Genomic DNA, 24,288 nt, shown 5'->3' with positions numbered 1-24,288 from the left:
TTGGTATAATAAACACGCATGTAGAAAGTGGCATTTTAAAAACCAAAGCCAAAATGGGTTTCCCAATGTTATTAGGTATGTATCCTTGCAATAGGTGTCTCCTTGCACATTTTGCTTTGTAAAAGGTGAGCCTGATTACAAACAGAATGCATCCTCATGGAATCACATGCCCGTTTTAAACATTTTAAAAATCACCACAAACAATATGAATATGGCCTGGTGTCTGGCCACGATAAAAATGATCTGAAACAACCCGTATCCTTCTCTGTGAGCTTCCTTTCTTTGCCAGGGTTTGTAAGTGCTGAGAAAAGAATTAACAAAGAAGTGCTGTGAATAAAGCTGGTGAATGAATTGTGAAAAGAGAAGTAAGGTGTTTTTTATCTGCTTACTTAATGAAACTGCATGAGGGATGGGAATACGCTTGAAAACAAATGTCATTGTTGCTGCTGGCTGTCATTCAGAGGACAAGATAATGAATATTCAGCAGGGCTAGAAACACTCTGCTATTCAGAAGAACAAAATAAGTAGAACATTCACAAAGTGCTCAGGGGAATGAACTTAATCCTGGGGTTCGTTTCATCTATATATGTAGGAATCAAAAGAACACGCAGTACAGTATGTCCCAAATAAAACATATTGGTGGTGCTAATTTCATATATATGAACACAGATTCATTTTGCACAAACATGCATTGTTAAGGTGATTCCCCCAAGTTCCAGTATCCTACCATGCCATTCCCCTAATAGTGCTACAGACTGGATGTGTGGAATGAGGTCCAGGTTGTGAAGGCATGGTTCTAATCCCTGCCTAGGTGTTCACTGAGTTGAGGATGCTGTATTGGGAAGCCATGCAAGCTGAGACAGTTACCGTATGGAAAGCCAAAGATACACATCATTTGAAGCCTGTTAGGTACTTTTCTGTTTGTGAATTTCTTGGAATGTCAAACTGTAGGAGCAGCTCTTCACTGTTCATGCATATGTAATACATCACAGCCCATGTTCCACCCTTTATGCCTGGTATGCATGCATTCCCCAGATTATTTATGAACAACATGGCCTTTCTTAATAGAAACATTCTGAACTGGTGGCTGATGCTGCATTGCACATTTCCCATTCCTCTTCCCCTTCCCTAAGCAGCGATTGTGTATTTCCCGGTAGCCTCATTTATTGATTCAGCACAGGTAATGACTGGATATTTCAGAGAAAGTGTGACAGTTGCACTGGCATGCAAATGAGACAGTTCAGTGTAAGACAATGACAGGGAGATGTATTGAGCTGCGTTGCAGAGCTCTAAGGAGGAAAGTGTTGTCCCAGGGATAGAACAGTCATTTATTCAAGCTTAACCAAAACATCAGATTTAGTCACTCTATACGAGCATGGAGCTGGTTTCTAATGAAGGATTTCAGTAGCAGTGGCTCAAAGGTTTGACAGAAAGTGTTAAAACCAAAGCTCTTCAGAGGGCTGTCATTTCAGGTTGCTAATGAAACGATTAAGGAGCTAGAGAGCAAAGATGTGCTCTATAAAGTACTACGAAGGAGGTCACGAAAGGTGAAAGAGACACAGACAGTCTGTTCAGAATAAAACCACTCTTACCAGGAGCTTTTTATTATTTATTTACAAACCTTCAAACTGAAGAGGAGATGATAATAATAATAATAATAATAATAATAATAATAATAATAATAATAATAATAATAATAATAATAATTTATATATTGTACACATGACCGTTGCCGTTAGCACTAATCTTGGATGATCTAATGTTACTTTAGTAAAGATAATCCCAGATCAGGGCTATCCAGGGTCTCTAAAACCAGCCATAAAATAGCAGAATCTCTTTTTTTTTTTTTTAAAAGTGTGCTACCCGTTTTCAAAATATGATGTCTTCTATAATAATTTTTGGCATGATCCTTGCTATCACATTTAAAACAGTGTGAAACAATTGATACGCTTAAACTTAAAGGAACTAAAGGATGCAGATCTTATATTTTGGAGAGAAGCATTCATGGAACCTGAAGTTATCTAGAACATTTCTGTTGTGCCATCATAACCTCTATCTGCAAAGTGTTGAGATTACATATTTAACACAACACTTTGTGAAAATATAAGTGACAGAAACAATCAAGAAAGCAAGTTATCATCGGATACGATACTGAACCTTCATGGAGTGAGAGGAACAAAGTGGTTGAGGACGTTTCACATACAGTGAAAACAAAAGGGAAACATACATCAGACATACGCCAGCAAAACTGAAGCCCTGAAGCTACGCTGCAAGGTATTGTTTTAATCAGAGACAAAGCCCTGAAGGTATTATTTTAACATCTGTGTAAATCAGATTAGAATTATCGCAGTGATATTGTTAAGTGGAGTTTACTTCAATGATTTCTTCTTAATGATGCTGTCATACCAGAGGGATTGTATTCCAGTCCTGTTCATTTCCATTGGTAGCAGATTGGGGTCCAGCCATTTTCTTTTTTAAACTGTGATTATGTCTGCTTTAGTTAGGATTGTGGCTGGCTAGAATATCACTGTGACATTTTTTTTTTTTAATTCAGGAGAACAGCGCACTAAATGTGATACAAAAATTATTTTTCACCATCTTCAACGACAGATGAATATTTCGAGAAGCAAACATGTTTGCAGAAATCTTGTAAGTGTACATTATACTTGTAATGAATCTCCTCCTAGCGGCTGATGAGTTAACAGTACTGACATCAGCATAAGAACATACCTACCTCTCCACTGCAGAGCTTGCTCGTTGGTTGAACGGTTTACATTCATCTTTGAACTGTATGGCTTGCAGTTCGTGTCATCCCCTTGTCTTTCTATTCAATTCAAAGGGCTGAGATGCCAATTCATTACATACTCTATGCACAATGGAGCTGCTCAGAAGGTAATATAATCCATTCAGCAGTTTCTGCTGTTATTCTTCTTTTATGTTTTTATCTGTAAAATATTTCAGTTGAGATTTGAATACAATGGGTCTCATATTTTGCTTGTAAAGCTAATAGAAAATAGACCCCAGAATATATCAGTCTTCAAAGATGTGCCGCAAGGTCATTTTAAAATGATGTCTTTAGATGTTGGCTACTATGAAAGTGGTGGCTATAGTACAGTACATAAAAAGCTTATCAGATCTTTAATTCAAGTGTTGCAACAGCCCTTCATAAAATTATAAATGAACATGGAATTCTGCCAGATGTTGACGGCCAGAGGGTAGGAAAAATGTTTCATTAAAATGTATCGTGATTAATTGCAAACAACACACACCAATTTGTATTTTAAAAAAATGACCCTGAAATGTTGGTAACGCTGTAATATTTGTGCATGTTATTTCCAGGAATTCAAACAAAAAAAAAATATGATTCTGCAGTGTGATGCTTTGTCAGCTTTCAGTGTGCTTTGTCCACCAAGTCCTCTCTCTATCTGGAGAACACAGGCCTCTGCTTTCATCCTAACACAGAGAGCCCCGCTGTTGTAGAAAGAGTTATGGTGCTTTCTGAAGATGTTTCACAGCCTCATAGACCTCACAGCCCCAACAAGCTGCTGTTATTGCATTATTACTGTAAGCAGGTGTGCGAGCTTCACAGAGTCCTTTATGCATGAAACAACACACTTCATAGCCATGATATTGGCAAATTCCACTAGAGTCAGGACACCGCTGTCTCAAAATGGGGTATTTCTAGAGAGATTCATGTAAGAACTGTTGTTGTCAGTGCTGAATATCTTGGTGCACATACTATTTTACATAATTAAGTCTCTGATTACAAACTTGTTTCCTAGTTTTGGGAGCTATAAAGGATTTTTTTTGCAAAGTAGCTGTTTGCATAAATGCCTAAGGCAAGTTTAATAACGGGCATGTTGATGTGCACAGACCCCCCACAGGATTTGCATTTGCATTCAATTGCAAACAGTTTAGTAAATGCTGATCCTCTGTAAATTCTTCACTCAGCACATTTCTATAGTGGACGGCATGGCATTCTTGATTCACAATGGCAGCTTTGGTATTCATATTCCTTTCTCTATGCCTTTCTGTTACTACCAGGATCTTTTTCCTAAAGGTAGCAATGTTTAAACCAAAGAAACACATACTGGTGTATTTAACAGTATCGCAGAGTTTGGGGATTTGTTTAATTGTGTTTTTCACCTTGACCTGCAGGGTTTTCTTTGCGATATCACCTATGCTGCCCTCTAACAATTTGAATCTAAAAAGTAGAAATTATTCAGAAGAGACTTCAACCATTATCATATGATCTACTGTATGTAAATGAAAAGTGTTAACTATATATGACTCTATGCAATTAATATAAGTCCTTTAAATAATTCAAATAGCATTCTCCCTGGAATTATTAACGCCTACAATACATTTGAGAATGTCATGAGATGTAATTTTCACAACCTTGGTACACAAATGGTCCGCCTCTGTTCAGATCAGTTGAGCAGACTGCACAGTCCTCTTTAAACAGCCCCTTGGAATGACCCACGTAATTTCAAATACTAGCAATACAACAACTGGGCCCTTGTGTGGAGTTTAGATTTAGAGAATTAAGAAGAGAATAAAGCACCGTATTCCTTGCTATTTGGATCATGCAGCTGGTGACAAAGAAAGACAACTGCAAAAAATGCTAATACATGTTTTGCAGTTGTCTTTCTTTGCCAACTCGCTTTCGAGGTCCTGTACAAAAGCCACATAGGCTTGGTGACATTCCAACCTGCCTCCAAAGCATTAAAAAGGTGCTGAGGATCTATGGACCTGCATGGATAGAAAAAAAGCCAGATTGTGTGATTACATTTTAGAAAGATGTCTACCAATAGCCAGGGTTGGTTTAACATCTTCTGTAAAAGTCGGGGGATATTGGTCAAACACAAGTTGATAGACTCAGAACTAGATTTTTGCTCCTAGTCAATCTCTCCTTCATCAGAAAAGATAACTGCTAATACAGTCCTGTATATAAACAAGTGAAGAAGCTAAATGTTCTTCAGCCCATTGGAGCAATGATATCTTTATTTAACTCTGTTCAGTCAGTGATGAGTTAGGATGTGAATCAGTGCACTGGGGGAAGCACGAGGAGAATGAACTGGGTCTCTCTTCAGTAGCCTGGTATTGTGCGGCTGCAGAGAAAGCCACTGTTCCTATTTTTGTAAAGGACAATATTTCCAATAGCTTACAGCATGATTCATTTTCTCACATACATTGAAAATGATTTTTTTTTTCTTTCCCTGTAAAATAGATTAAGTGTAGGACCATTTCCCTACACTGCATCCCCTCCTGCCGACCTTTACAACAGTTCAGTTGGTCATAATGTGCACCCAGGTGACTACTCCCCTTCTACCCCACACAGACCCACCCCCAAAATGCATGGAATATCACCAATCATACAATTAAAACAACAAAACTCTTTGAGTGTCACTCTGAATTAGACTCAATACACAGCCGCAGGGTAGAACACGACCTTATTTTATGTAACCACCAAAATCCTGTGTTGAATTCTGGGAGCACAAGCACCCCTGTGTGAATCACAGCCAGCTTAATACTCCCTGTGTGACTGCAGGACAGCGCTAACCTTTATTTGCTGCAAAAGCATATACTCTGTGTAAAAAGTACTTGAAGGACAAGCGTCTGTAACTCATAGGGAGCTCCAAGACCTTCTAGCCAACCAACTGCCTTCATTTAGATAGTAACCAAATCAGCTTTGATCACAAAATGAGATGGATTTACAAATCTAGTAAAGTGTATATATTAATAAAAGCATAACAAAGTGTGATAAAGAACAGCAAAATTAAATTATGGTAAAAACAAGAGAAGTATGGTGAAGCACTATGGTAAGGGAATAGGAGAATCATGGGAAAAGCTTGGTAGACTGAAAAAACTGACTGTGGACTTAACTTCAAGATTAAACAGGGGAAATGATGCAACTGAAGGCTCCTGACCAAATGTTTTTTTTTTTAATGCAGTCAATATGTCCAGTACATCAAGATCGGATCCTTTCATTGAAATGTATCTCAAGTATTCTCAATGCAAAAAGGTGACCATGTGTGCATGTACAGAATACAATGGACCCTGTTCCAACAACATGCAGGGCCTCTGGAGGACTGATCTCTCAGAGTCATCACCCCGTTATGCCTCCAGGCGCATGGCATTGATCTCAACCATTTCCAAGTCTGGGAGTCTGGAGCTACCTGTATAATAGCATTCAGTTTGCTTACATTATTTGGTGAGACAGTATCTGCTCAATGGGTATTAAATTACCATAAAGAAGGGTAGAGTACTGACCGCAGTGCAGAGTAAACCAAGTTCAATATTGGTGTCCAGGCTTACGACAGAACAACATGGTGAAAATGTAATGCATGTATTCAAGTTGAGGATCATCTCAGTATCTTTGTCACACAGCAGCCTCTGATAGTCTTCAGAACACTGTCCTGTGCATTTTTACTGGGTTTTGATGATGCTAAGAGACACAACTTGAAAAATTATAAAAGATAGTCCATGTAAAGACTATCTTTAAAAAGTCAACAGAATCAGTTACAATAGGATTACAAACTTTTTTTCTTGCTGCAAAATATCCACGGCTTGCCTTTTGGTTTCGTCTATTCGGATACTACTATAGCCGTTTTTGATTAAGGTCAGAAGAATTAACTCAAGCTTTGTAACTCAGCACTGAGCCTTCAAGGGTGCTGCCCCATTGAAATATTAATAACAATAATTCAACACAATACAAGTCTCCGGTTGTGTGACACATGGCATTGGGCGCTCTCTGGAGAATGTGCAGGGGAATTATTCATTTGTTTTTCCTTGCCAGGCCACTAGGTCCCTTCTCTATCAAGCTGAAAAACAGTAGCAACAGCAGCTAAGCCTTGTGTCAAAGCTGTGCTTCAGCAAAGACGACATTTTATTTGTTACAAAACCACTTGTTTAGTGGTTGCGTTCTTTTTTTCCCCTGGGCATTCAGTTATGCCTTTGGCAAAACTGTACAAAGAGGACAGCGAAGCTGAGGAGTTGTAGTGATTAGAGAGAGCAAAGTATTTGTTCAAACTGCTGTTGATGCAAAGTGATGTGCACAGATTAAGCTTGATTTAATAGCTGGTAAATGTCTGTTTCTACATCCCTGAACTTCTAGTTGTAAAACACAAAATATGCAATAATAAATTATAGATTTTGCATACTTAAAACATATTACAAATATGTCTATTCCTTTTGAAATCTTATCTTGAGACGATCCTGCATGATGTGACAGAGCACCATAGGGGGATACTGGAGAAGTAATTCCCAGAAATGTGGACGTGCTGAACTCCGTTACCTGTGAGCAATAATGTCTCCTGGGTCTTCCGGATTTAAATGTAAATGTCAGGTTCTTTGCTGCATGAGTGAGCATGATCCACTTACATCACCTTGTTCGCAAGGCAGAATCAATGTCTGCGTTTATGTAGATTTTGATATTTAGCTCAAGAGTCTTTCATAGGTGTCAATTCGTTCAGTGAAAAAGCCTGTGGGAGCCCCCATGACTCCAGCAGCATCTACACACAGTAAGGGCTCACGGCCCATTCCTTTAGCTTTAGTTTTCTCTACCGTTGTTGCTTTAAACCTTTGATTGCCACAGAAGTTGGGTGTGTTGAGGACTAGCTACACTGCCCATCCAAGAAACAAGAAACAATAGACTCCCATTGCTGATGGCACATACTGCCCCTTTGAATTCTGGGGCAAACCGGACGTGATACAGCACTAAATACAATTGTCAAACAGCCTGGAGTGCTAATAAAGTACATGGTTACTATGTCTGAATCCTTCAATTGCTGTAGTGTGATCAGGTGGACAATAAATGCAAGTTGTTTTACCTGGACATTTTACAAGGTACTGTCTCCCTCTAGAGGACAACTAAGGAAAATATAACCTGGCAATATATATATATTTTAGAGAATTGCTCTACTTGAAGATGGATTTGAGAGTGTTGTTGGCTCCCAGCTGTCCCATTGCTTATACTGACATCTGCTGGCAAGATATATATATATATTGACACAGACACTCGATTCCTGTTGATAAGATTAAAGTAGGGTTAAGCAATCTCAGAAATTCAAGTCCAGGTCTCTGTTCCAACCGTTTATAATGATTACATCGTACCAGTTAACCTCTGAATTTAGTCAGCTAATCGCTTGTGATTACAATGTAATTGTGAAGCGTGAGGTTCCAGGTGGATGGAAGTGTAGTTTTAAAATACACTGCAGAAACAACAGTTCACTAATAGAGCACCAGACATGATTTATTCATTTTTGGCAACTAATCTAGTCGATATATTCAACTTTTTTTTTACCTCAAATATTTGACTCAAATTGGTAGTTGTTCTAAAAGTTATAGTAATGGGCCAATTTCATAAAAGGTGTATGTCTGTGGCACTTATCTAGACCTTAGCAGGAGTACTAAATTGTATTGGATTCCTAAAAACAGACTTTCTACAATGTTGTTTTATTGTCACAGTGAAAGGATAATACTAAGACAGTCACCTACAGTACACTCAGACTTGACTGAGTAAACTGGATGTTTTATTCAGCTTTGTAGCAGTGTGCCCCGACCCTGTGTGTATTTTGTGTTTTATGTTGTCAGCTATATGTGGATATAGTGGTGCACTGGCTATACATGGGTCTGTGTAGCACGAGTGATTTAAAATATATATACTTGCATTTAGGCACAGATAAAATGTGTATTAATATGTGTGCACGGGGAGTGCACAAATTAGTTAACGTGCTGGGATTCAAGTGAATAATTAATTAGTAATTAAATCCCAGCACAGCTGTATAAATAGTTGCACAATTCACTCATTCAGGGTTGGGTGTTCGTGAGTGGAGAACGGGTGTAGAGAGGAGATTAAAATAATAAGTAATTAACATTAACAATAACATTAACATTAACATTAACAATAACAAATGCTAGTCCTCTCGCATGATACTTGTTTAGTGTTTGACCACAGTTTGTTTGTTTGTCTGTCTGTCTGTTCGTTTTGGCCACCGTACCATTTTGTTTTGTGTCATTGTTTGTGTTTTTGTTAAAACCTTTTATTTGTTCACTAAACAGCACAAGCGCCCTTTCTTTCATTTCACTAGCAGTTCTGTGTGTGTTTGTTCCGGGTCTGATGTCACCACTCAAGCCATCCTGTGACATGCTTGCTTTGCCTGTGTGTCTTGTCCTGTAAAGATTACAAAACAGTTTGTCATGTGCTCAAGGTTAACTGCGTGTGGGTGTCAAACATCAGACTTATCTTAACTGACAGTCCTCTTGTTCACTTTGAATCATTTTCTGTTTCAGTCGTCATATAAAAACATAAGGACATGAGAAAATGTAGCAACACCAGGAGGCTGTTCAGCCCATCTAAGCTGGTCTGGTTCCTAGTAGCTGATTGATCTTTGTCAAGTTGATCTTGCAAGATCCAGTGGGGTTCTACCTTAACCACATGACTTGGTAGCCCATTCCAGATCCTCTCCATTCTGTGTGCAAAGAAGTGTCTCCTTCCTTCTGACCCAAGTCTATCTGCACTTAATTTCCAACTGTCAACTCTGGTCCTGGTTTCTGTACTGAGCTTAAAGTATTGCTCAGGGTTAACTGCTGCATGTCAACTCCTTTTAAGATTTTAAAAACTTAAAAACTTTTAAAAACATGTCCCTGGCAATTTCTTATAACTCAATATGCTTTCAGAACCTCTCAGTACAGGGGCAATGGATTGAGTTAAGATATAAATCCTGTCAGTGCTGATCATTGGATGTATTGTTTATCGAAGGACAAAAAAGATACCAGCTATTCTTCTGATGATTCGATCTGTTTTTTTTGAAGTGCCTAAAATATGCCTGATGTTTATGTGATTTGATCTGAGGCTAAAGTGAGTTACCTGCCAAATCCACTGCTTTGCTTAATTTAAATACTCATGTATGCTGCTCAAAATAAAGCATTACCTGTATAGTTAATATTTGCAGAAAAAAGCATACTGTACCTTGCCTTGTTAAACAAGTAATATCTAAATACAGCAGCAGTGAAACAGTTAAATATAGACCCAGGTGGTTTAATTTATCTCACAAATTCAAGTGCAATAGTACAGTAGCTTATGTTATGTTATTTTATGTCATTTTGACAATGCAGCACTGTTCATTTACTAATCGAGGTCAATGACATTTCAGTGCAAGTTCACCTTAGGTCTTCTTAAAATCAGACACCATTAAGTTTTAACCACAGCACTTGCTGTGCTAGTCCTTGAAAAACAAACACTGAATTTCACCAACAAGCTACCGATTACAAAAAGAGGAGGGGGATATAAAGTTCAGTGTCTGCTATGGTCTGGGAGCCAAGATCACATAATCAGGATGTATGTTTATACTGTCTGTGTTGTTTTTATAAACTTTCCACTGTCAAGCCAATGATCAAGGTCTTCTTAAGCATACAGGTTTGCTTGAGCATACCGTACAGCCGTACACTCCAGCAAATTATTTCAATTGAATATATTAAGAGTAGAGATGTTGATTCATCAATGAAGGCTATATGAAGAATTATCAGCCTTACACTACTAATGCAGCCCAGCCTTCACGCAAAGATAAACTGAGGTCCTCTACTTGGGTTTGCAGAGGCTAGATATCAAGGACTGATATGGGAAAATCATCTGGTGCATATTCAATTCTTAACTATTTACATATGGGTTACTTTCAAATATTTACGTTACATCGCATTAGACCTTCGTTTAATTTGGAATTGGATTTCACAGACCCAGTGAAACTTTTCTTTGAATGTCTATACTTTGATTTGGACAAAAACAACACTTTGTTAATATTCCAGAGGCAAATAAACTATTCTGCAGTTAAGACAGGCAGCTGAACTGTTGCCAGTATGACACCAGGCCAAAGTCTGTTAGCCTGCCTCTCTCCTAGTGATTGGATTCATACGAGCTCCCTAGATACCAGACCCACCGAATGAAATAAATACACTTTGTAAATTGAATTGCATGCAGCAGATCCTTGAATTGAATTTGCTTTTCATTGTTCAGGTGTCAGACATGTACGGGTGTATGGAAATCTCACTGTCTGTGTCACGCCTAATCCTTTTTGTGTACTGCCAATAAAAAAAAATAAAAAAAACATTCAATGTTTGTTCATTGCAAGATTTGTTTTCCAATGTTTGCCAAACATGCATGAATGGCAAAGGTCAACTGGAGAAAAGATAAACCCTTCTGGATGTCATTGAACCCAGAGCGTTTCTAAAGTTGACCCCAGTAGGATTGCGTTGGACCCTGCCAATGTATAGTTTACTGCTCTTTATAACCCATTGTTCCTATTCTCTTATTTTTTTTTTCTTTTGGAAAGTGTAAATGAATATCCAGTATTACACGGATATGGCATGATATATAAGTATTTAATTGCAGTTATAAAATGCTTTACTTACTGTACTGAAGTCCAAACACAAACTAATTGCAGCCTTTGCTAGCAAAATGACATAACCTTTCCAGGGATCATCCTGCAATCCCTGCATGCATATTCTGTAACATTTCAACATGACCCCCTGGTATTCTATATGGGCAAGTGGGGCAATGCATTCAGTTACTGTACAAGTCATGGAGATGTGCAAGTAAGTAAACAAGCTAACATTGACATGTGAAGCTACTGTGATGCTGAGTGGAATTCCCTGTGTCATAAGAAGTTCCTATAGTCTATGTCTGTGTTTATAAATTCAAGCTATTTCATATAAATGGACAATGTGTTTTTCTTATGGCACAGAGGGCAGTGGTTGCCTTTATAGTGAAAAGAAAAGATTGTGTTCAAGAATATTTAACTACAGCAAGAATGTGATCCCAATCCACAGTTATACATACACAATGACAAGGCAGGTTTCATTTTGTTCAAGAGCTGTTCCTTTTTTTACTGGGTAAAAATATAACAATATTTAGTACAGAACACTGTAGTCCCTGGTAGGAACTGCATTAACGCTTCCAGCAATTACAAACACATTCTCCCTTCCACTGCTAACAGGCTGTGTTTCGTTAAAGTTTTATTTAAACCGATTTTCTTTGCCTCCCCCTGTGGTTTGCCCTTGCCTGCACTATCCCAGATCTGGAGTATCAAACCCTGAAGTACATCCTCTGCATTTCAAACTGAAAAAAAAAACATCCACTCGTTATCAGTATCGCCATCTAACCCTTCTCACCGAGCGACTGCCTGGTTACGTTGGTACCTTGCATCAAACTCAGATGCCAGTGCAATGGACAGTGTTAACCTCATCTCACCTGTCCCCTGTCGGTGAGATGAGGTTAAAATCTCTAAGACCACGAATGCAGACGAGCCCGGCTCTTTTGCATTGTGATTAAGACACTTGTTTGCAGTGCGCGGGGTCACCAGTTCGCAATGCACAGACCAATGCTGTTCAACTGAACCTGGTGGTCTTCACTTGCAACATGATTGCAAGTTTGCAGCAAGTACTTTTAGCACTTCATAATTATGCACCCAATCGCCCATACATGCACCTCTTTCCATTGTGTGCTATTGGAGGTGTAGTACACTGTGGTATTTAAGCAGCAGTTATGGGAAATGGACGAACATCTTGTCTTGTTCTTTGTGGCTTGGATCCAGTGTGTGTCATCAAGTTGAAATGTGGCTGGATCCCAAGAGCAGACAATTATTAAGCCTTTATTGTGGATCATATAAATCTGATTACTCATCTTAGCAGTTAAACTGCAGAACCAGGTATTTGCAAGTATGCTACAGTAATAAAATTGCTTTCTTTTTCTTTTGATAAGTGTTGACTTTGTATTGTTTATGGGGGGTAGGGACGTAATCAGATACAAAAAATGTAGAAACATAAAGTATAACCTGTGACTAAATCTAGTACAATGCAGAGTCATAGCCTTTTGCTTTAGAGCTTGTTTCTTTTTTTTTTTTTTTTTTTTTTTTTACCCATAATGATTATGCGTACTGGTGATACATGAGGATTCAGAGAAAGCTTACTGACAGAGGTTTTAACAATTTCGGTCCCTGTGTTTTAATATGATTTCACATATCACATTAATAAGAATCAAAAGAGCTAGTTTCACAGCCTCTGATGAGCACTAATCTTGGACTACCTAATGTTACTTTAGGTGAGATAATCCAGGATTAGTACTGACGAGGATCTGTGAAACCAGCCGTATAAACGCTTTATATATGAATGCTACTGGAGCCACTGCTAGAGATCTGTACTCAGCTGACATTACAACCCTACTTAAGGAAATGGAGAGACAGTTGAGAGTATGCTCCAGGTATAATTTATATGCACTAACGCAATGATCCAAAATCAGGCATCAGAGAGATTTCTTTTTTTTTTTAAGATCCCAACACATAATTTTGTTAACTGGGAAGTTGAACAAAGGTTCATATGCAATTCTGCACAGTGAAAAGTCTTATACAAATTTTAAACACAACAAATGTGATTTGTTCTTTTAATTTTAGTTTAATAAGGCAATATAATGCATTTACTTAGATACCAGGTGATAACACAACAGTGAAGAACTGCCAAATGTAACTGTACGCCTGGGTAAACAAAACCACTGGAGTCAATCAGCATGACAGCAAGCCCTGAAATTAACTGCAAACGTCCCGCAGTTGAAAAACTTGAAAAAGAAAAGAAAATATCAACATCTCGCCATACTGAGTTAAATGAAAGCAGGTCTCGTGATAACACACACTGTCGTATATTACTGCTTAAATATCACACCTGTAACTAGTTTCTGTAACTTATGTTTTGTAACTCTTTCACACGAAATTCCTCGCAAAAAAATGCTTTAGCAGCCCCCCCCTCTCTCTCTCTCTCTCTCTCTCTCTCTCTCTTTTTCTCTCTCTCATTGGACGAGCAAGGACAAGCCTATCTTTACTTCTATTTGACGAGCCCACCGCAACGCCTCTAGCGTAGCGATAATGCTATTTTAAAAACACTTCAGCATCAACTCTTTAAGAAACAGTCAGTCCTTTTCACGGCGGCGCTTAACCCAGATTGCGCTTTGTTTGTACGGTGTGCTGTACACCACAGCAGGAGACCAAGTGTCAGCACCAGAAAGGGGAGTGGGTGAAGTTTTCTGCAAAAGTTAACCAAAGCAAAACAAAACTATTTATTTATTTATTTATTTATTTATTTATTATCAATACTTTTGAAAAGGAATCTATTTGGGAGAAAATTAATTGGAAAAAAGTTGCTTTTTCTTACTAGAAGATTCAACTATTTGAATCTTTTTTTTTTTTTTTCATTTAGTGTTTAAGTTATGGACGAATAATCAAAACCAGAATGGAAAGGTCTGATCGAAACAAGAAGAAACTGTTTTTTTCAGACACTGAACAAAAAAAAAAAATAGTCAAAACGTCTGTCTAGTGCTAGTGCACTAAATAAAAAGGTTATATACCTATAATCTGCTTGGATGGGGCAATGAACGGCTTTAAAGTCGATGACTTTCTAGCTGGGTGGATAGGGGGTAAGTTGTTTTTACTGAACGTTAAAATAAACGACCATACTTTCTTAATGTTTGATAATAATAATAATAATAATAATAATAATAATAATAATATGATCAGGGTGATAACTAATCCGTTCCTCCAGGATTATGCGAGGATTGAGCAGCCCGAATGGTAAATAATGCTGCGTTCTACCAGCTCGCCTCATATAGAAGCTTTCCTGTGTAGTATAAATTAATGTAGAGGTGGAGTAGACGACTGGAAATGTGAGTTTTCAATGTAGCCGCTTCATCCACCTGGACATGTTTAGAGATTATTGGAATTAAAGAAGTACGATTTGAGGGTTTGTTTTGGTGACCTTCTACCTTGTTTTTTTTTTTGTTTGTTTTTGTTTTCCAGGAGCCGCCAGTACTGTTGTAGGACACCCCCTGGATACAGTGAAGGTGACCCACTTACTGTTTAAGATTTAAATCTCTTATCAAGTTTGTGAAAATAGACAACAGTACATTGTTTATTTGCAATTATTTTCTAACATGACAACTAATACAATAACCACTTTGAGAACTGTCCCACACTGAAACACTTCAGGTTCCCCAGGGCAAACATAATGAATGATGGTACCTGTATCCCTGCATGTCTTAGACAGGCGTGATGCATTTGCATTTATTTAAAAGAGCGCTGGTCAAAGGGCAGAAGCTGTAAAAAGAACGTACTGAATTGATAGCAGGTACAGAATATGTATGGAAGTTCATATCAGGTTGCTGGTCGTACAGAATTGTTTGTGTCCCTCCCCCTGTCTCCCCTATGCTGAGTTCTGTGGTATGTTAGCCTGTGGACCAACATTGATGCGAAACCCTTTTTTTTCAGACTCGTTTACAAGCTGGGAAAGGTTACAAAAACACCTTTCACTGCATTCTGACAGTCTACAGAAAGGAAAATGTAAGTGTGTGACTCTGCGATCCTGTGGAGACCCTTTAAAGGAATGTCCATTCAGTGGTTTAGCCTCATTTACAGAATCTGTCTATCTCCTTCTCCCTATCTCCTCCTTTGCAGTTCTGTACCCCTCCCAGGAGGTGCCTTGTCCTGCATCACCCAGCCAGGGGTGAACTGGTTATACTGGGAGGCTTCATCAATTACAGTATCTCTTGCAAAGCTTTTAGCACCGTCTTGTATTAACAGTATAGCCAAACAGTATAGCTGTTACATAAGAATATTGTATTATATAAATTGTGTATTTCAGATCTAGCCATAACAAGTGGATCTTTTATAAAAAGCCTTGTGCACTGAGTTCAGCACCTCATTGCAAATCAAAAGTTTACATGGGGATCACAAATAGATTCAGAGACATTGCAATACAATGCAGACATTCATCAGTGAGCTGGAAGCAATGGGAGTGGGCTACAGTGAAACGATATAAAGCTGACATGAAGGGGAGGATGTGACAAATTAACATAGTGTGGAAATGGATACAGACAGATACAACTCAGTAAGCTTAGATTCCAGATATTTGTTTCTAAAATGGGAATTGCGTCAGTGCTGAATCTTCCAGATTTTTGGTAGCATTGGAACTGGGCTTTCCTGGTAGCTTTCCATTGTTCTGCATGCCCCGTGTCTCTCTTGTGTCAGTGTCGCTGCATTTTTTAAGGTTTTTCTTTTTGTGTTTCCCAACACAACCAGTCCATTGTTCCCTCTGCCAGCAAAGTCATTTCAGAGAACACAGTGCTGGGACATACATGTCACAAGTATAGTCCATAGTGTGTGCTACACAGTTCTAAAGAGTAGATGGGGTGCTTGCTTCTTTGCTGCACGCTCATCCCTGGTGAGGGATGTCTGGAAAGTTTTTTAAACTTGTCAGAGTGTCCCAAGCCTCCTGAGATTGTATTGCCAGCTGCAGTTGACAGCACTTGCTTGCTTCTAGTTTTCATTTCCCTCTGCGTTTTACTTTTTGTTCGGTTGCCAGGTCTCCGGGTTCTTCAAAGGCCTGTCTTTCCCCCTGGCAAGCATTACTCTCTACAACTCGGTGGTGTTTGGGGTGTACAGCAACACGCAGCGGCTTATTAGAGAGTCCCGCAGTGGCACAGAGAGGCGTGGTCCTGACCTTGTGGAGCTGGTGCTGTCCAGCATCGCTGCCGGATTCATCTCGGTGGGAATCGGGGCCCCTGTGGATTTGGTCAAAATACGGCTGCAGATGCAGACCCGGCCAGTTCCCACAGGTAGATCTGGGTGTTTATAAGACGTATTGCTGTCTGTCATTACCCTTAAGTAGTGGAGAACAAAAAGCCTTTTAGGAAGGAGCAAATGTGGAGTGCATTTATGTATGTGTTTGATTTCTCTTCATCAAAGAAATCGAATCAAAATATAATATTCACATTTGATATCTGGGATCCAAGTTATATGTCCTGGGCGTGTATATATATATGTATATATATACAGTATATATATATATATATATATATATATATATATATATATATATATATATATATATATATATATATATATATATAATTTATGCAATAGGTATATATACTGAGTCACAGGGTGAGCCGTGATATTGAGCCTATGTAACTCCAGTTTTAAGAGGAATTTGCTGATTCAAGATTGTATGCCCAGTTAAACTTGGAAGGTTAACCTTTAACGATGTCACACTATACCAGTATCACTTTATACCATGGTATACATTACCAGGGTTTGGATACCATGATCATTCCTCCATATGGAGTTTCATGGCTTACATGGTATGCCAAAGTAATTTACATGTCTGTTTTTTTCTTTTAGAAAAAAAAAAAAACATTAAAACTTAGCATTGTAATGGAAGCTTATTAAAAATAGATCCTTTTGTATATGATGTTCATTGCATTGTGCAATTATAATGGTTGTAATTGCTGTATAATGAAACGACGGTATGACGATAACTATGGTATATTTTTTGAAGGTTATCATACCGTCAAAATATAATCCCTATTAATATTAGTTTAGAAATACAAGTGTGCACATTTGGCTTATGATTCATCAGCTGTAAAGATGGTGACGGCTCTCATCCAATGTTGCCCAGTACTTTACTTCACTGGGTTTATGTCCTTTCACAAACGAATGGGAGCCAACTTCTCACTGGTTCCAACAGAACAAATAGTTATGCGCGGTTTGAACCCACTAAACGTGTTGTCTCTGATCGGGTTGGGAAGGAACACCGAACACTGAGGCTTCCAGAGCAAACAGTGATCCTGTGCAGGTGGTCAGAGGAGTAGGCACTAAGCTCACCTGCAAAGTGTTTCTATTTGTATTGAAGAGAACCTGACCCTGGCAGGCAGTGTCCCTCTGCGTTCTGTTGAGCTCCGAGAACAGCAGCCTGGCTCCAGGGGACCTGTCCACTGCATCAGCACCATCCTGCAGAGCGAGGGGATCCCAGGGCTGTACCGCGGGGCTGGGGCCATGGTCCTGCGGGACATCCCGGGGTACACCCTCTACTTCGTTCCTTACACGCTGCTCTGTGACTGGCTGTCCCCAGGGGAGGGTGCTGCCCTCAAACCATTTTACATCTGCCTGGCAGGAGGAGTTGCAGGTGAGAGGCTTATCTCTTCTGTGGTGCTGTCGTCTGAACCGGCTCTGCCAGGACGCTGGAATCAGACAGGGTTCAGCTTTTTCATTTGCTTTTTCTTTTTTTTTTAATCTTTTCCTTATTGCTGGTAAGTTCTTCCACTGTACTTGCAGGCAGCATTGTATGGATTGTGTAGGTTTTAATAGTTAAAAATCTAATGGCATTCACTTTCAGGATTTTAAGAAAGCTGAAACTGCTTGCCCCAATAATATACAAGACTTTAAGCATACAACTCTTCATGGGATTTCCGAAGCACATCAATCCAAAGTCTTAGCTGGCTACAGGACGTTTTCATTACAGTAACGCTATAGGAACTTAATAAAGAAAGCTGAAACTGCTCTTTCAACATGTATGCATTTCACCATTACAATTTCTCCTTTGCTCTTTATTTCTGTGTGGTTACCAGGTACTCCACAAACTTTATAATGTTTGAGGGACTCATGTTATCCTCATATAATAATAATAATAATAATAATAATAATAATAATAATAATAATAATAATACCTCAGTACTTGTGTTCTGACTCGCAGGTTCAATTTCCTGGGTCACGGCCACACCAGCAGATGTTGTAAAAAGTCGTCTTCAGGCAGATTCAGTTTATCAAAGAAAATATAAAGGGATTGTCCATTGCATCCTGCAGAGTTACAAGACTGATGGGCTACAGGTAACTTCCCCCTCAATAATAAAATCACACCAGGCCTGCACCTCGTTGCACCTCGTCAGTCCAGGCATGTCTAAAGTAACACTTTGAATGCCTAATGTACCTAGTGTAATTCACCCAAGGCCTTATTTCCAAAACCTTTACTCTTTAATTAAAATCACCTGCAACCAACAAACAATATAATTTAATATGATGTCTTTTTTAACATTAACACAGGACTTTTCTCCTAATTGATTTAAAAACTAAGAGACAAGTTTATGGCTCATAGTTTGTTATAATTAAACTAATTTGTATCACCAGGTATTTTTCCGCGGGGTCACTGTAAATGCCATCCGGGGGTTCCCCATGAGTGCCACCATGTTCCTGGCCTACGAGCTTTCCCTCAGGTTCTTCAGGGGTCTGTAGTGGACTGGGAGCACCCGCTGGCCTCCCTGAGTCTACCTCAGTCTCTCACATTGCTGAGGACTGGGTGGAGCTTCTCCTCCCCAGGCTTGCAGAATGGAACACACTGGAGAGAGAGAGACTACGTGCTGGATGACTTGAGATTTTATAACTGCAGGTTTAAAGACTGCGGAGGAGAATGTGGATATCTCTGAACAGTATAGACCCTGCATGGCCAAATTGCTGTGCATGTGAGGAGATCATTTGAGACTTTAAGCATACAAATCTTCATGGGATTTCCAAAGCACATCAATTCAAAGCTCAGTATATATATATATATATATATATATCTTAGCTGGCTATAGGACGTTTCCATTACAGTAACTCTATAGGAACTTAATAAAGACACTTTGAGAAGAAAATAGTCTTAGTGAAATAGTGAAAAATAAAGTGACATCTAAAACAGGCATTCTTTCACTTTGTAGGGCGGATGGACAGACAGAGATTAAGGAACCCTGATGAGCCACCATATGAACGGACTGGAGTAATTAGTATAAATTAAGACCTACTTTACTGATCAATAGAGAAAAGATCCAAGTAATTTGGTTTTAGATTTAGTAACAGACACATATATTTATAGTACAAAAAACACTGACAGATAGATTCAAATAAAATCATGCATAGCTTCAAAACAACGGCCGAAGTTGAAAGTATAGAATGGTAATGTTAAAGTGTACCAGCAGAGGGACCCTGTGTTCCACAATGCAGAACCAGGGTCCTGTGCTGTGGGTGCCACTGCGGCTTGGGGAAAGGAAACCAGTTCTATTACATTGAAACTAGAGGGTGCTATTTCTTTACAGTATTCGAGAATAAAAAAAACAAAACAGGCACACAGATCTTTTAGGAAACTGCAAAATGCACAGGGATAACACCGATCACAAATTTCAATATTTGCAATATTTTCGATGTACTTGTGGAGGGATGATAGAGTCGGATACAGTTCTCCTGCACTTCATATAATGTGTCTGGCTTCAGGACGAGTGTGTGATCCGCTTCTGTGTGATATAATGGGACTGTGGAAGGAAGAACCTTCACACTGCATTAGTCAGAAAGTGGTCTTCAGCGCCTTTGTTTTCAGGGGTTTATTCTGGTGGGGTGGGGTGTGGAATCTCATCATTGCAGAGGAGCAGGGGGGGCATTGTAAGCAGTGACTGCAGTTACATTATTTTAAGCCCATTCGTCTTGATTTTGAATTTGTTTCAGGATAAAACGGTTAGGGGGTTTGAGAAGTTGCCCTGCCAAGACTTTGAAAAGGCATACATGCATTATAGCATACATAGGAAACTTCTAATGGTACAGTGACTAAAGTGGATGAAAGAGACAGTGAAGTTGCCCTACATGTTTTACTGCTGTGATGTATTTTGTATGATTTATTTGATTGGTTTGTCTTTATACCATATATTATGGCACCTTGAAATCACATCATACAGGAAATATATATATATATATATATATATATATATATATATGTTAGTTCAAAGAGCCAGCTGCCCATATATATGGTGACAGCTTAAGGTGATGTCTGTCCCTTGGGATCCTATTGAAATTAGATGTTGTAGCTCTCTTGATATAACCTGGATAATGATACATAAATAAACTCAATTATGACATGTAAATGGAAAAAAATCAGTATACATTAATAGACTTTAGGATTAATAAAATGCCCTGTTTCACTGCATATAAGAAAGGCTTAAACAGCAGAGTATGGCTCCTTGCCTCTGATTCTACAGAGACAAGGACCCCTGTTAGCAGCTGCCCTGCAAGATTCCACTTGCAGGAGCTCTGACGAGAAATAATCTAGGGTCTGAATATTACAGGGCTTTTAACCTAACCACTGAAAATGAATTTCCTGCTGCATTCCATTCCATGCTGAGCTATTTACTACAAGAAATGTTCCCAGCTCACAGTGATGGGATTTAATGGGGCTTACAGGGAATGCAAGCAGACACATGTCCACATTGCATAGGTGAGAGCCTATCTTGAAGACGAACAGGATTGATTTAAGCACCAGGCTTCGAGTGCTGAGTGAATCTTTTTTTTTTTCCTTGCTCACATATCAGTTCTACAGGGTGGCATGGCTTGGAAACTGTCCTGCGGAAAAGAGAACCACTCTTTTTGCTAATAGCTTATTGATAATAAAATGCATCCTTGAGGATCAGGAATTGACGACAATGCCCATTTGTACTGGATTACTGCTCTTTCACTGCAGTCCAAAGCTTTTGCTTTCATTTGGGTTTAAACTAGCAAGCAAGCTAACAGTATTGCTGAAACAGCAGCCTGTGTTAAAACACATTTTCTCTGTGCTACTGGTGCACTAGAATCCTGACACACACCTGCCATATCTGATCTGCTGCTGTCTGCTGGAGCAGAAAACAAGGATGAGCACCGCACACCTGAGTCTGCGAGCTGCTCCAAATAGCAAGGGCTCCACGCTGAGCCCTTATCCCATTCACCGTGCTCCACAGCTCCCCTTGTTTCTGATCAGCTGCCGCTAACTATTGCAGTTCCGCCTCTGAGCAGCAATCCGATTCTGTGATGAAACCTGTCTGCCTTCTTAGCCACCCTCCTGATAATAACAATGCTCTTTTGCACTGTCTGTGCGTGCATCCCCTCCTGCATGCACATAGCTGCTCACGATCATGCTGTCCCTTTACATTTTACCTATGGGATCTAATATGATTGAATTTATTGCTGAATTGATTTTATTTAGAAACATGTATATTCCAAAGGCTTCTTTAGTTGATTTTAAATATTTGTAAATTCCTGTAATAATTTCATATGCTGGTATTTGATCCTCTCCCATCCACCCTGCACCAGGGAATTATTTTCGATTTTCAAGACTAGAATGGGAAAAATAGGGCCCCTTTAACTGAAGCTGCCTGGCTATTCTTGTGGTTAATAACATAACAAGCCAAAAAGCTGCAGTTTTCCAATTTCCCCTATAGATGGCACTGTGGCTATTAAATAGGCCCTTTCTGAATTGTAAATAAAGCAACCAATTTGCAAAGCTTTGTGTCCAAACTCTTTTTACAATTGACTCTGCCGTCTTTGCCAGTGTTTAACAAATCAAAACAAAACGAGACCCAGACATGGTATTGCGATTGCTTTGATAGTAGCCTGACCAAATAAACTGCTGCCTGTCTTTATGTTTTCTATAGGATTTGGGATACAGCCAGTAATTCCAGTTTCATCAGGGGCAAAACATTCATATCACAGTTGAATGTGTTTATCTTTGTCTGTCTATCAGTCCGTGTGTGTGTGTGTGAGCATGTGTGAGTGTATGAGTCTGTTTGTTTTTGTGTCTGCTTTCTGTGTGTGTGTGTGTAAGCCTGTCTGTCTCTGTGTTTGTGTGTGTGCGTGCACCTGCATTGTAAAAAAAGTCTCCACAGTATTCAGTTCCACCTTGGCCTTGTGCTCAGTCAAGTAAATGATGTAATATTTAAATTGCAATTAGCAAGTCTTTTTCATTCTGATAGGATGAGGGATGCATAAACTGTTGTGACATTTTCTTATCCCAAATGTAGCATGAAATTGTGTTAGAAATGCAGACACAGCCTGCTCTAAAGGCTAGGATAGCAATCACATCCCTGTTTAAGAGCATTATAGTTCTTATCGGTACTGAGGGGTCAGGAGGATACAAACTACAATGCCCGAAAACAGTGATGTCAGGATTTGCAACGTCATTTTTTTTCTATCGTCAATGAATTTAAATGAATCCTAGTGAATACATACACACTCACCAAATACTAATTTTCATTTGAAACAAGTTTAATTTAAAATCTATGTTCCAAAAAAGGGTTGTGTTTATTATGCTGCAGTATCTCATCTTTTTATTGGGTTGAAAGTGACAGATACCTTTTCAGTTTAAAATTCCCCCAGCCCTCGGAATAAAAGGCCTTATTTGTTCTTATACAAGTATTAGTTTGAATTCATTAATAATATGATCTTTTGTGCAGCTGTCTACCCATTTGTACATCAGTAAGTCATGCAGTATGTTTGGCCGAGTTGAGTTGTTTTCAATCTAATTTTTGGTGCGTTAAAAACAGCAGCAGCAGAATGGATCCAGTATGCAATGGCCAGGATGGATAAGACTGTAGAAACTATTTTACACCCTGGCCTGTATATACAGTCCCAGAGTTTCCCCAGCACCAGAACAAGATTAGCCTCTCTCCACTCATCTATGGTGTAGTGCCAACCAGACTATAACGTGTCTAGAAATAATTCAGCAATTCCCAAACTCAAAAATATTCAGCTTGTTTATATTTCCCATAAAGACAGTAAATTATGTAAAATAAAGCCAGGTTGTAGGATGAATGATTATATATAACGTGTATTGTTTTTATAATCGATCATTCCTGTGGACCTGTCTCCTTGCAAAATGAAACTTCAGGAGGCTCGTCCAAAAATGACAAATGGAACTTCTTTCCGTGGCAGTGATGGCTAGTCAGGATTTACTACATCACTGGTCAAATTCAAGCGCATTTCCCTGCTTACACATGTATGAGATGAATATTAAAAGCCGAAAAGAAACACCATATTTATTTTGGATTTCCAGGACTTTCCACTTTAATGTCTGAACAGTTATACTGCCGCAATAACATAATATGAAGAATCTCTGAAGCTTTGCTGTTACAAAATATAACATTCAAAATATTTGTTTGAATGTATGCATGCATTTATAATTTATGCAACTTTTACTTAACAAGGGTCCCACTGAGATTAAAATCTATTAAAGGAAAAGCCTGGCAAGGGTAGTGTCAATCAGATTGATTTTTCCACGTATAGATTTTTAGACCCAAGAGGACCAGCCTGAATGAGCAAGGTTGTCAGTATACACAATGGTGTGTTATTACTACTTAATGTGCTGTCTTCAGCTGTGCATGGCACACTCAATTAGGAATTTCAATACAGCCAGGACTGAATAAGAACTCCCTGTGGCTGCCCTAGCATTAACATGGCTTGGGTCCAGTTATCATCATGGGGTAGCCCCTCATCAACACATCTCCTCATATAGTTTTCAAACTCTTGTTGAAATCAGAAGCACATATCACTTTAAACTACCTGGCTAGCTGTGTGCTGTGACTGTAACCACTAAGGGTTAAGAGTAAACATTTGCTCCAAAGTGCTCAATCCAAAGGTATCTGCTAAC

General features: G+C 39.0%; 1 protein-coding gene across 1 annotated transcript; it reads left to right on the top strand.

Moving 5' to 3' along the window:
- The first annotated feature begins 13,917 nt into the window (after positions 1-13,917).
- slc25a48 (solute carrier family 25 member 48) lies at positions 13,918-22,377 on the top strand. The gene is made up of 7 exons (XM_034052899.3): positions 13,918-14,458; positions 14,838-14,881; positions 15,306-15,377; positions 16,399-16,651; positions 17,728-18,000; positions 18,568-18,701; positions 18,999-22,377. The coding sequence occupies exons 1-7, from the start codon at positions 14,413-14,415 to the stop codon at positions 19,101-19,103; spliced, it is 927 nt and encodes a 308-aa protein (XP_033908790.1). The 5' UTR covers positions 13,918-14,412; the 3' UTR covers positions 19,104-22,377.
- The last annotated feature ends 1,911 nt before the right edge of the window (positions 22,378-24,288 follow it).

The sequence above is a fragment of the Acipenser ruthenus genome, chromosome 22 (assembly GCF_902713425.1).
Source record: "Acipenser ruthenus chromosome 22, fAciRut3.2 maternal haplotype, whole genome shotgun sequence".
Taxonomy (NCBI): domain Eukaryota; kingdom Metazoa; phylum Chordata; class Actinopteri; order Acipenseriformes; family Acipenseridae; genus Acipenser; species Acipenser ruthenus.
This window is presented reverse-complemented; position numbering and strand designations above follow the sequence as displayed.

What these genes read in the sequence shown, in the direction of transcription:
- slc25a48 (XM_034052899.3), top strand. Translation starts at nt 14,413, where the DNA reads ATGAACGGCTTTAAAGTCGATGACTTTCTAGCTGGGTGGATAGGGG. An exon ending in TCTAGCTGGGTGGATAGGGG is followed by an intron (nt 14,459 to 14,837) that starts GTAAGTTGTTTT and finishes TTTGTTTTCCAG; the next exon opens with GAGCCGCCAGTACTGTTGTA. An exon ending in CAGTCTACAGAAAGGAAAAT is followed by an intron (nt 15,378 to 16,398) that starts GTAAGTGTGTGA and finishes TTCGGTTGCCAG; the next exon opens with GTCTCCGGGTTCTTCAAAGG.